The sequence below is a fragment of the Anolis carolinensis genome, chromosome 5 (assembly GCF_035594765.1).
Source record: "Anolis carolinensis isolate JA03-04 chromosome 5, rAnoCar3.1.pri, whole genome shotgun sequence".
In the NCBI taxonomy this organism is placed as follows: domain Eukaryota; kingdom Metazoa; phylum Chordata; class Lepidosauria; order Squamata; family Dactyloidae; genus Anolis; species Anolis carolinensis.
This window is the reverse complement of record NC_085845.1, coordinates 199,090,218-199,103,378: the sequence shown is the minus strand read 5'-3', so window position 1 is coordinate 199,103,378 and position 13,161 is coordinate 199,090,218. Positions and strand designations below refer to the sequence as shown.

Genomic DNA, 13,161 nt, shown 5'->3' with positions numbered 1-13,161 from the left:
TTTCCATTTTCTTTTTGCGGAGACGTGGGTTTGGTGGGTGAAACGTGCCCGAGACTCATCAAGAAATGCCTGGCACACGTTCCTTGTGCAAGAAATAGCTCCCTTTTGGGAGACGCATCCTGCACCACCTGTTGTTTTAGGGATGGCACTCAGCATATGGCAAATGGGCTCTTAATAATCCAAAGACAACCTGCATTCGGGGGTCTCCCGCTGTGCGTTCATGCCGTTACTCTCCTTACAGACCTGCGCTCTATTTATTCTGTGCTTTGCATTCTCTCTTAGGGGGATCTTTACCATAATTAGTACTGGGTGGGTGCAGTGAAGAGCCAAAATTAAGAGTTTCCAAAGCTTCATTTGGAAAGGCATCTCTCTTTCCAGACAGCTGCTTTGGAAACCTTTGCATCTACTTTGGAAAGTGACGTACACTGCTGATATTTGCCTAATCGATATCGCAAATGATTTGCAGAACCTGGACTTGCATGTTCTGGATTTTGAACTTACTTACTTAGGCGATCCCTCGTAGTTTGAGGATAATGGTCCTCCATTTCTGTTATCTTGGAGATGGATCAGTAGATGGCTGAAGAGACCGATTCTTGACCCGCATGTTCTCCCACAGTGAGGACATCAGTTTCCAGGTGGAAGGCAGTCCCGGTCAGGGTCGGCTTGATGGGCCTTCCTCTTGGCACGTTTCTCCCTTAAGCCCTCCGTTCGTGCCTCTTCGAACTCCGCAGCACTGCTGGTCACAGCTGACCTCCAATTAGAGCGCTCAAGGGCCAGGGCTTCCCAGTTCTCAGTGTCTATGCCACAGTTTTTCAGGTTGGCTTTAAGCCCATCTTTAAATCTCTTTTCCTGCCCATCAACATTACGTTTCCCGTTCTTGAGTTGAGAGTAGAGTAGCTGCTTTGGTAAATGGTGATAGGGCATTCGGACAACGTGGCCTTTGGTCCAGCGGAGGTGATGGCATAGGAGCATCGCTTCAATGCTGGTGGTCTTTGCTTCTTCCAGCACGCTGACATTTGTCTGCCTGTCTTCACAAGAGATTTCCAGGATTTTTCTGAGGCAACACTGATGGAAACGCTCTAGGAGTTGAGTGTGACGTCTGTAGACCATCCACGTTTCGCAGGCATAGAGCAGGGTTGGGAGGGCAATGGCTTTATAAACAAGCACCTTGGTCTCTCTACAGATGTCCCGATCATCAAACACTCTCTGCTTCATTTGGAAGAACGCTGCACTCGCAGAGCTCAGGCGGTGTTGTATTTCAGTGTCGATGTTGACTTTTGTGGAGAGGTGGCTGCCAGGGTAGTGGAAATGGTCGACATTTTCTAACGTGACACCGTTAAGCTGTATTCCTGGCTTTGCAGAGGGATTGGCTGGTGCCTGTTGGAAGAGCACTTTGGTTTTTTCGATGTTCAGTGAGAGGCCGAGCTTCTCGTATGCTTTTTGAACAGAGGACTTGCAGTACCGTTAGGCAGAGAGAGGTGACTGCTGCATCAATTTCTCTAACACTTCACAGGTAAAAACTGGAAACCATGGGGCCAAGAGATCTCAGAGTGTGGTTGAGGTGGCAAACGTTATTGGCAAGGAAGAGCACACAAGAGAGGAAAGGCAGCAGCAGTTTGCTTTTGTCTAAGCCAACAGGGAAGAGCAAGATGCTGCATCTTTCTCTCTGCTGAACTAACTGAGAGAAAACTAGGTTTGCATTTTCAACTCAGGCCCCTTCTACACAGCTGTATAAAATCCACATCAAACTGGATTATACAGCAGTGTGGATTTAGAACCCTTCCACACAACCATATAACCCAAAATATCAAGGCAGAGAATCCCACAATATCTGCTTTGAACTGGGTTATCTGAGTCCACACTGTCATAAATTGCAGTTCAAAGCAGATCATGTGGGATTTTATTCAGCTGTGTGGAAGGGGCCTCAGATAATCCAGTGCAAAGCAGATAATGTGGATTATCTGCCTTGATGTTCTGGGTTATATGGCTGTGTGGAAGGGTCCTCAGCTTGCCACAAAGAAATAAGCCAAGGACAAAGGAGGAGGGAATAGGAGGAGAGAGAAACTGGGATGTCTTAAAAGCAGCTGAAAATGTAGGATTAATTGGGACTCTCCCTGCCAAATCGGGATCACTGGAAGGTATGGCACAGCCAGAAGGAAGAGCAGCAAGTCATGAATGATTGGAATTGTTTTTGTTTTACTTTTTTAATGTTAGGAAGGGTGTTTGTGGGATTTTTTTCCTGCCTCATATGACAAGATTATGGGATTGGCTTTAGGCAAGATTTTATTTGATGTAGGCAAGGTGGGAGCATCACTTACCATTTCAGCCTCTCTCAGGCTTGACTCCTCTAGGTTAGTTTTGACTAGAGTAGACCCATTGGATGGATTGTTGAGTAATGTTAAAGACATAGGGAAATTCTATTGATTCCAGGATGTGCTCTGATTCAGACTGACAATCAAAATTAGGCCAGAATGTGGGAGCTAGTGTGGAAGAATGACCTACCTTATAGAAATGTTGAAAATATGTTGAATGTGTTGTCGAAGGCTTTCATGGCCAGGATCACAGGGTTGTTGTATGTCTTTCGGGTTGTGTGGCCATGTTCCAGAAGTATTCTCTCCTGATATTTCACCCACATCTATGGCAGGCATCTTCAGAGGTTGTGACTCCTTGCCTAGTTTCTCCATGCCTCACAACCTCTGAGGATGCCTGCCATGGATGTGGGTGAAATGTCAGGAGAGAATACTTCTGGAACATGGCCACACAGCCCGAAAGACATACAACAACCCAATATGTTGAATGTTTGAAGGTGCATGATTTAAGATCTCTTGGCATGCCAGAAGTGACCATGCTAGGGACAAAATGGGAATCAGAAGGGGATGGAGGCCACAGTTGAAATCCAGAAGAATCATACTTCTCTTTCTCTGTAGGTTTTTAAACAAAGACTGGATGGCCATCTGTTGGAAGTGCTTTGGTTGTGTGTTCTTGCATAGCAAGGGTTTGACTGAATGGGCCTGGAGCTCTCTTTCAACTCTAGGATCCTATAATTCTAGCCCTTGTTCAATATCAAAACTCTTTTCCTCCCCTTCCCATCATCATCGTCATCATCAACAACATCTTTGATACCTCTCTATATAATGGGTGGAATGTCCTTCTTCTGTCTTCTTGGTTGGAATCATGGTCTTCTTATCTATGAAAGCCTGGTTTGCTGCTCAAATCCTGTCCCTTTTTAAAACTCGGGGTTCTAATCTTTTAAGAAGTAGTAACAATGCTGAAGTGCCTTACAAACCTAGCTTTCTGATGTCACCTGAGGCCATGGTGGCATAGGCCCTTTAGGTTAAGTCTCCCTGGGAATAGAAGGTCATCTTTGAGACCTCTGGCAAGGTTTGCAGCCACAGTTCTTGGGAACTCTTTGTACATTCTTTGGAATTTTGGATGTTGCCGGTAAAGATTTGCAGTGCTGGTTCCTCTCCCTGGATTTTCTCAAGCATAATTGGTTCATCTTTCTTACTGACACTTTTAAGAAGACTTGGAGTGCTTCCACATAAAAGCTCAGTTAGCAAAGTCATTTTTATGATGTTTATTTAACAAGGATAGGAAAGGCTTCTAGAAGCTGGAGAGTGGGAGGCATAGGAAGAAAGTGGGCATTGGGAGTGGAACAGCACAGGTAGATGCAAGGAATATTGAATATCACCTTTGAGAGATACTACTACGACTTCTCTTGACACAAAATGACAGGAGGATGTGACCTGCTTATTATCTCCCCAATGCATGGCTCTGAAATGGGACAGAGTGTGCCTTTTCTGAATTCTGAAATCTGGATTACTCCAAAATTCACTGGAGTGGCCAAGATAGTGTTGGTTCAATCTGCACAAAATGTGTCTCATGCACAAAAATATTAAAAATATTGTATCTGAAATGACCTTCAGGCTATGGGCATAAGATGTACATGAAACATCAATGAATTTTCCGTTTAGACTTTGAGTTCCATTTCCAAGATATCTCATTATGTATATGCAAAGGGCCCCCGATGGCACAGTGTATTAAAGCGCTGAGCTGCTGAACTTGTGGACCAAAAGGTTGCAGGTTTGAATCCGGGGAGCGGAATGAGTGCCCACTGTTAGCCCCAGCTTCTGCCAACCTAGCAGTTTGAAAACATGCCAATGTGAGTAGATCAATAGGTACCTCTCTGGTGGGAAGGTAACGGCACTCCATGTAGTCATGCCGGCCACATGACCTTGGAGGTGTCTACGGACAACACTGGCTCTTCGGCTTAGAAATGGAGATGAGCACCAATCCCCAGAGTCAGACATGACTGGACTTAACATCAGGGGAAACCTTTACCTTACTTTACCTTTGTATGCAAAGTATTCCAAAATTTGAAAAAATATAGAGAGCATGTTAGATATAGAACACATAACTAGTACTGGACAATGGTCCTAGAACAGGGTTGAAGGACCGTTGGCCCCCTGATTATTTTGGACACATGTCCCTAAAAATATCATAGGTGAAAACCAGTATGCCAAGTAGCACCAGAATAATGTGGACACAATGGCAAAAGCTATTCATGAGAAAGAATACCCAACCTGGGAGCGGCTGCCACAGCTTTGTTTTGCCAGAGCCTCCTGGGAAGGATGGGATTCCGTCTATTTCCTCCTCCTCACTTAATGGACTGCAAGCCAATTCCCTTGGCCACAAAGGAATGGGTTACAGTGAGTACATATAAGAGAAACCTCCCACTTGGGGGTCTTTTTCAACTCAATTTGTCTGGATTGTTATGTTGAGGACAAAGGTGAAAAGTGCAAACTGGAGGGAGAAACCGAGGTACAGTACTTTAAAAGCAGCTGAAAAATCAGAAGAGATTTCATAGGGCGAATCTGGGCTGCAAAATTAGGACAGTCGGAAGAACTTCAGATCCCTAAAGCCTTGTCCAATAGGGAAAGTTCCAAGATATTGTCAGAGTTATAGTTCAAAACAAGGTTCACCTCCTTTGCCTTAGACGGTGATAAGTTCACTTGGGCTCTGTGTCAGTTCCTGTCACTTCTGTAGTATTTGCAGCTGCTTTGACACAAACTCAGCTGTTTATTTATTCCTTTCTGGCATCTTTTTATTCAAAAGGACTCCCTTTATGCCAGTCTTAATGCAGAGATGAAAAGGCAAGGATTAGCAGCTAAATAGGCTTTCTCTGAGGATGGCATGGTTCTGGGGGGGAAGAAAATGGGCAGAGGAGAATGCTTTTCAGTAATGTCTTTTTCCCCTCCCCTTTCTTTTTCTCTTTTAGGATAAGCTCCAGTCCAGGATCGGTGCTTTGAAAACACAAAATCATTTGGAGTCCCAGCGTCATCCATCTCTTTGCTCAGCGCCGCTTTAGGAATACAAAAAACATTACTATTTATTGGCAACCATGTCGGGAGACATGTGGAGATGGACCTGCCTGGTCTTGCACCTTCTCCTCTGTGCTAAGACGTTGCCTTCGGTTGCCAGGCAGCAGACTGCTCACCCAAAGAGGCCCTTCCTCAACTTCACTGTGGACATGGCAGAAGTCTACTTCAACCACTTGGTGGTCGATGAAAGAAGAGGGAGCATTTACTTGGGGGCCATCAACTGGATCTATAAACTCTCAGAGGACCTGGAGGTCCAGGCGTCCCATCAGACGGGTCCGGATAGTGACAACCCAAAGTGTTACCCTCCCAAGGTGGTCCAGCCTTGCAACGAACCCTTGATATCAACCAACAACATCAACAAAATGCTCCTCATTGACTACAAAGAGAACAGGTTGATCGCCTGTGGGAGTTTGTACCAGGGGATTTGTAAAATCTTCCGGCTGAATGACCTCTTCAAGCTGGGTGAGCCCTTCCACAACAAGGAGCACTACCTCTCCGGGGTGAACGACAGTGGCTCCGTTTTTGGAGTGATCGTCTCCTACCACAATATGGACGACAAGCTGTTTATTGCCACTGCGGTGGATGGGAAACCAGAGTATTTCCCAACTATCTCCAGCCGGAAGCTGCCCAAGAACTCGGAAGCAGAAGGGATGTTTGCTTATGTCTTCCACGATGAGTTTGTGGCCTCCATGATCAAGATCCCGTCGGACACATTCACCATAATCCCCGACTTTGACATATACTACATCTACGGCTTCAGCAGTAGCAACTTTGTCTATTTTTTGACCCTTCAGCCTGAGATGATCTCTCCACCGGGTTCCACCACCAAAGAGCAGGTCTATACCTCCAAGTTGGTCCGTCTTTGCAAGGAAGACACGGCCTTCAATTCTTATGTGGAAGTGCCCATTGGTTGTGAGAAGAATGGCGTGGAATACCGATTGCTTCAGGCGGCTTATTTGTCAAAGGCAGGGTCCATCTTGGCCAGGTCTTTGGGCATCAGGCCGGAGGATGATATCCTGTTCACCATCTTCTCCAAGGGGCAGAAGAGGAAAATGAAGTCTTTGGACGAGTCGGCTCTTTGCATTTTTGTTCTGAAACGGATCAACGACCGTATCAAAGAGAGGTTGCAGTCCTGCTACAGGGGCGAAGGCACGTTGGATCTGGCCTGGCTTAAAGTCAAGGACATTCCCTGTAGCAGTGCAGTAAGTCATACTTTTAACCAGAAACATTCCTTTTTCTTTAGAAGTGGACTGAATCATGACATGGGTGCATGGGGTGAAAGAAAAGTGATGTTACTTCTCAGCTTTGGTATCATGGGAGTTGGTAACTACATACATAGAGCAAACTATTTGCAAGGGATTGCACAATGAGGGAGGTCCAGCTTGGCCTCCCTCATTGTTCAATCTAATTTGCCACAAAAACATGTTTCAAAATGTATATTACTATAGTATTCCTGGATAGACATTTTTAGGGGTTCATTTGTAGGGGTTGCTTAAAAATAGCCACTGCTATTGAGGGATGGCAATTCCTTTGGAATAGGAGCAAATATGACATCTACAGTGTTTGACTCTGCACTTGTCAGCATTTTGGACAGCTCCTGTGCATTGAATCCAAAGTATTTACATTTTCCTTCAGTACCATATATGGGTGGATAATAAGTTTATCACTGGAAATTATTAGATTGCAACTAGCTGACATAGCGTGCATCTACCCTGTAGAATGAATGCAGTTTGATACCACTTGCATGTCTCAATTTTGTGGAGTCATGGGAGTTGTTGTTTTATAAGATCTTTAGCCTTCTTTGCCGAAGAATGTTGATGCCTCACTAAACTAAAACTCCAAGGAGTCCATAGCATTGAGCTGTGCTAGTTAAAGTGATGGCAAACTGCATTCATTCTGCAGTGTAGATGAACAGATTCAATGATGATGAATGCTGGGATTTGCAGTTCAACAACAACTAGAAGGCTGCACACTTTCAATCCATAGGGACTCTCAAGACCTGGTTCTATCTGGTCTGTACAAAGATTTTTAACCCAACAGTTTTTGTTGTGGAAGAGAGGGCTTCTATGGGGTGAAGTTTGTCATGAAAACCTCTCTTTTTCTGATGGTTTTGTTGGCCCAGTCTTTGCCTCCTTCTCATAGCTGCCATGTTTATTCCAACCTGTATGGCTATGATCCTTTTGAACACACAGTTTAAATACACAAGCTACGAGAGGCTGCAGCAGTTTGCTTTTGCCTAAACCTACTGGGAAGGGGATTTTTTTTTCCTTCTCTCCCTTTCTGCCATGGAATAAATGCAAACTGCATATGCAATTTACAGCAATTACAATAAACTGAGAATGTAGGGGATAAGTGGGCAGAGGAGAAAGAAACCTGGATATTTTAAAACAGCTGATGAAGTATTCATTGGGACTTGTTTCTGCCAAATTGGGAAAGTTAGAATACATGCCATTTATGTATGTGATGCACCCACATGTTGACACCTGGAGTTGAAATTTAGCTAATATATCATATCCACCCTCCCCCCTGTTCTTTCACTTGTGGAAAGTAGAGAATGACTTTGGAAACGATCTACTATATATGGTTCTTCCGGTGGCACAATAGGATAAACCCTTGGGCCACAGGACTGCTGATAGACAGGTTGGCGGTTCGAATCCGGGGAGAGCGGGTGAGCTCCCTCTGTCAGCTCCAGCTCCCCATGTGTGGACATGAGAGTAGCCTCCCACAAGAGTAGTAAAACATCAAACATCTGGGCATCCCCTTGGCAACATCCTTGCAGATGGCCAATTCTCTCACACCAGAAGTGACTTGCAATTTATAAGAGTTAAGGTACAGTATTCACATTGACTCATAGATAAGTCGATCCAGGTTTTAGGAGTTTCCTTTTGACTAATATTTCTAGACTTATCCATGAATATACATAGGGTAAAAGATTCTCTCTCCTGGCTGTTTGAGCTCCCTTCCCTAAGCATTGCCTCCTTCAAGGCTGCATGTGAGTTGGCAGTGCGTTTCAGGACAAAAACAATCTTTGCCTGTGGCTCTAATGGAGTGCAACATGAACACAAATAATTGCAAAGGAAGCCGAGAGCTGGGCTGCATTTGGCTGCTTTGAGCTGAGAGCTGGGCCGGGAAGGAGGGGAGCATGGCAAGCCCTGGTGTCTGTAGCTTCGGTTGTTTGCTGTGCTTTTTGAGCTGGAGTGGCAGCTGCGACCGCTCGAGTCAAGCCAGCGAAACAAGAAGTTGGTAATTCAGTCATGTGGCAGGCGATTTGCTCAGCAGCTGGGAGGAAGATGCTGCGGGGATGGACCCATGTTGCAGTCACGTTGCATTTGGGCCTGAGAAAGCATCCACGGAACATAATTAGGGGGCAAGATGGCAGTGGGGGCATGAAGCATTCTTTTTATACTGCAGGATCATCTTCAGTTTGGAAGAACCTTGTGTCAAAGTCCAGAGTCCTATTACTGTCATTTGCCTGTATAAGCTCCCTTACACCTCTAGTTATATTTTCTGGCTGGCACCATGTTAAATGCCATGACTCAATGCTATCAAATCCTGGGATATGTGGTTTGGGTTAAACCCTTGTGCCAGCAGAACTGTTGACTGACAGGTCACAGGTTTGAATCTGGGGAGAGCAGGTGAGCTCCCTTTGTCAGCTCCAGCTCCCCATGCGGGGACATGGGAGAAGCCTCCCACAAGAATGTTAAAACATCAAACATTTGGGCGCCCCTTGGGCAATATCCTTACAGTTGGCCAATTCTCTCACACCAGAAGTGACTTGCAGTTTCTCAAGTCATTCCTGATACCAAAAACAAAACAAAACAAATAACCACAATAACCCAGCATCCTTTGGCAGGAAAGGCTAAAGATCATGTAGATCTATAGCTGTTCAGCAGTGGAACTCTCTGCCCCAGGCTCCTTCTTTGGAGGCTTTTAAGCAGAGGCTGGATGGCCATCTGTCGGGGGTGCTTTGAATACAATTTTCCTGCTTCTTGGCAGAGGGTTGGACTGGATGGCCCATGAGGTCTCTTCCAACTTTATGTTTCTATAGTTCCCATGATTCAATAGCATTGAGCCATAGCATGTAAGAAAATGCAAAATGCTCCTGCTCCCAAGCTTTTGGGAGAAGGGAAATTCAACCTGTACTTCAAAAAACTCCAAACTTGTTTGACCAATCCCAATAGTCAGGTAGCAGGAATATATGTGTGTATATTCTGCAGGAAACATCATACCGCTTGCCATAAATCTCTGTCTCCAACCTTTGCAAGCAAGAATGATGGATGGTGTGTTCAAATTAGGGGTGTAAATCTTTGTTTGCGCCATTTCTTTTTCATGAGAAGGAGAAAGCGCATAATTTGTCTCTCCGTGGTGAAATATTTCCTCTTCCACTCCCTTTTTTTTTTTCGTTAAAAGTTCCCGCATTTACAAGAAGGGGATTTGAAATCCAAGCGGTGCAATTTTGCTCAATTGCATTAAACTGTCGCATCTCAACGGAACTCCAGGGCTTGTTAAGTGCACTTTTCGAAACGAGAAGCAGCAGATGAAATGTTCAAATCTTCCTCTGTGCTTTGTGGGTGGATGTGCATTGCCTTACAAAGGGGAAAAAAGGCATTTTGCATCTATTACGGAAACTAGAAATGGGGAGAAAAGGCATTCCTTAATATTCGTGGAGACAAGACTGATAATCTAAAGCAGTTTCTCTCATTGAGCATTTTAAAAATATCCAAAGTGTATGTGTGTGCACAAAATAGAGTTGTCTGATCTCAAAGCCTGGCTTTCAGTCTCCGCTTTTAGTGGGTCAACTCCAGGCAGGAGGCAAAGGTGCAAATTCTCATATTTGGTGGCTTCAGCTTTGGGCAAGACCGAAGGGCCATGAGCAAATGCTCATCTTATGTTGGAGAGCAGCAGTTGCTATCATGTGCAAATTTTAATTGCCTTATTGCAACAACATGTCAAGACAATCCAGAAGGAATATGTATTTACCTATTTAGCTTCCTCTTTCCATCCTATTAGCTGTGGTGCCAGGGCTCACTCCACTTTTGATTAGAAAACTATCTGTCTCCCTAGTTAAATGAGAGAAATAATCCCCTACTTCATGAGGGAGCGACTCTATTAGTTTGCATCTGAATCTCCAAACAGAAAAATATGTTGATTGTTGTGAGTTTTCTGGGTTGTATGTCCATGTTCCAGAAGCATTCTCTCCTGACGTTTCGCCCACATCTATGGCAGGCATCCTCAACCTCTGAGGATGCCTCCCATAGATGGCCGGAATCACTGGGTTACTGTGAGTTTTCTGGGCTGTGTGGCCATGTTCCAGAAGCATTCTCTCCTGACGTTTCACCCACATCTATGGCAGGCATCCTCAGAGGCTGTAAGTTTATTTGAAACTAGGCAAGTGGGGTTGATATATCTGTGGAATAATGTCCAGGGCGGGAGAAAGAACGATTGTCTGTTTTGTTGGGGATTGTGGATGACAGGTAGAAGCACTTACATGTGCCCATGAACCCACAGTCACCCTGTAGAATGATGCACCACTCAGCTTTGCAGAACAAATAACACAGGAACTTTTACTAAGTCCAAGAGACCAATAGAACAATGGTATTTACAATCGTCCCTCTGATTGCTTACAGAAATCAGCAGTCATAAGCAGTCCCTTCTTAGTCCATAAATCAACTTCAGTGAACAAGGCAAACAAGGCCTTAGAAATAGTCAGGCTTCTCTGAGTACAGAGCCATCTTCTTTCCAGCCAGTACTCAGAAGACTCACACACAAACACACACAGAAACCTGTTCAAACTGGTTCTCCAGCAGCAGGACAGCAACAGTTGCAAACTGATTCCCAGGTCCTTGCAAACTCAGCCAATCAACTTTATGCATTTGATTTTCCAGTTAACACACATATACAGTATCATTGTAAACCATGACATGTTTGAGGCAAGTGTGAATGTTGCAATTGGCCACCTTGATTAGCACTGAATGGCCTTGCAGCCTCAAAGCCTGCCTGCTTCCTGCCTGCTTCAATGCTAATCAAGGTGGCCAATTGCAACATTCACACTTGCCTCTAACAAAGAAGCGTTCTGTCTCCCACCCTGGTCATTATTCCACATATATATAAACCCCACTTGCCTAGTTTCCAGCAGGGCTCACAAACTCTGAGGATGCCTGCCAAAGATGTGGGTGAAACGTCAGGAGAGAATGCTTCTGGAACATGGCCATACAGCCAGAAAACTCCCAGCAACCCAGTGATTCCCGCCATGAAAGCCTTTGACTACACGGAAAAATATGTGTTCTCTCTCCCTTTCTCATTCAATGACAATTTAAGAGCAACTATGATTCATTCTTAATGCAGAAGGTATTAATGGCATCACTGGGGGCCTTTGCTAAGTATCAGGTTCTGGCTTGGAAACTGGATGAATCTAAATTGGAAGCCCTCGCCTAGTACAAAATGAAGGCATTGCTCCCACGTACAAATTATTACTCCCAGTCCCCAAATTTGTAGCATTGCAGAAAGCGAGGCAGTAGAAACCTATCCAGATCTTCTATGTGATGCATTCACATTCCTGTGGTTGCGTTGCCTGTCTCGTGGGCATCTAAGGGCATAGATACATGAGAATCATAAAGCAGGATGGGTCAGAATTGGCCCCATGGCGTCCACATGGTGCAAGGTACCTTCATACCAATAATGTGGGATAAACCCCACATCCAACCCCAGTCTGCAATGCAGGAACACACTATCAAAGTACTCCTGACAGATGGCCATTCAGCCCTTGCTTAAAAACCTTCAGAGACGGAGACTCCATCAGACCTCCAGATAGGATATTCCATTGTGTTGCCGAAGGATTTCATGGCCAGAATCACTGGGTTACTGTGAATTTTCCGGGCTATATGGCCATGTTCCAGAAGCATTATCTCCTGACATTTCGCCCACATCTATGGCAGGCATCCTCAAAGGTTGTGAGGTCTGTTGGAGACTAGGCAAGTGGGGTTTATATATCTGTGAAAAGTCCAGGGTGGGAGAAAGATCTCTTGAATGTTGGAGGCAAGTGTGAATGTTGCAATTGGCCACATTGATTAGCATTGATTAGCCTTGCAACTTCAAAGCCTGGCTACTTCCTGGATGAATCCTAAATAAATAAAGAACAACACTCAGAAACAGAATTCCACACAGGAAAAAATCAGGGCTAGCTAACACTTCTCCCAGGCAGGAAGCAGCCAGGCTTTAAAGCTGCAAGGCTATTCAGTGCTAATCAAGGTGGTTAATTGCAAGGTAGTCAATTGCAGCATTTACATTTGCCTCAAACAGGCAAGAGTTTTTTCTCCTACCCTGGACATTATTCCACAGATATATAAACCCCACTTGTCTAGTTTCCAACAGACCTCACAACCTCTGACAATGCCTGGCATATATGTGGGTGAAACGTCAGGAGAGAATGCTTCTGGAACATGGCTATAAAATCTGGAAAACTGTTGAACAGCTCTTGTCACAAGAAAGTTCTTCCTAAAGTTTAGGTGGAATGTCTTTTCCTGTAATTTGAATCCATTGCTCTGTGCAGCAGAAAACAAACTTGCCCCCTCCTCAATTTATTTATTATTATTTTATTTATTTACAGTATTTGAATTCTGCCCTTCTCACCCCGAAGGGGACTCAGGGCGGATCACATTACACATATAGGCAAACATTCAATGCCTTTAACATAGAACAAAGACAAGACAAACATAGGCTCCAAGCTGGCCTCAAACTCATGACCTCTTGGTTAGAGTAATTTGTTGCAGCTGGCTGCAGC

The 13,161-nt window shown here is 44.7% G+C and overlaps 1 protein-coding gene across 2 annotated transcripts in view; it reads left to right on the top strand.

Moving 5' to 3' along the window:
* The window catches only part of plxna4 (plexin A4), a 612,214-nt gene that overhangs the window by 52,258 nt on the left and 546,795 nt on the right, over positions 1 to 13,161 (top strand). For both annotated transcript variants that reach the window (XM_003220748.4, XM_062981246.1), the window contains exon 2: positions 5,279 to 6,583. In XM_003220748.4, coding sequence (XP_003220796.1) covers positions 5,402 to 6,583 — 1,182 coding nt within the window. In that variant the 5' untranslated portion in view covers positions 5,279 to 5,401. The remainder of the gene's footprint in view (positions 1 to 5,278; positions 6,584 to 13,161) is intronic.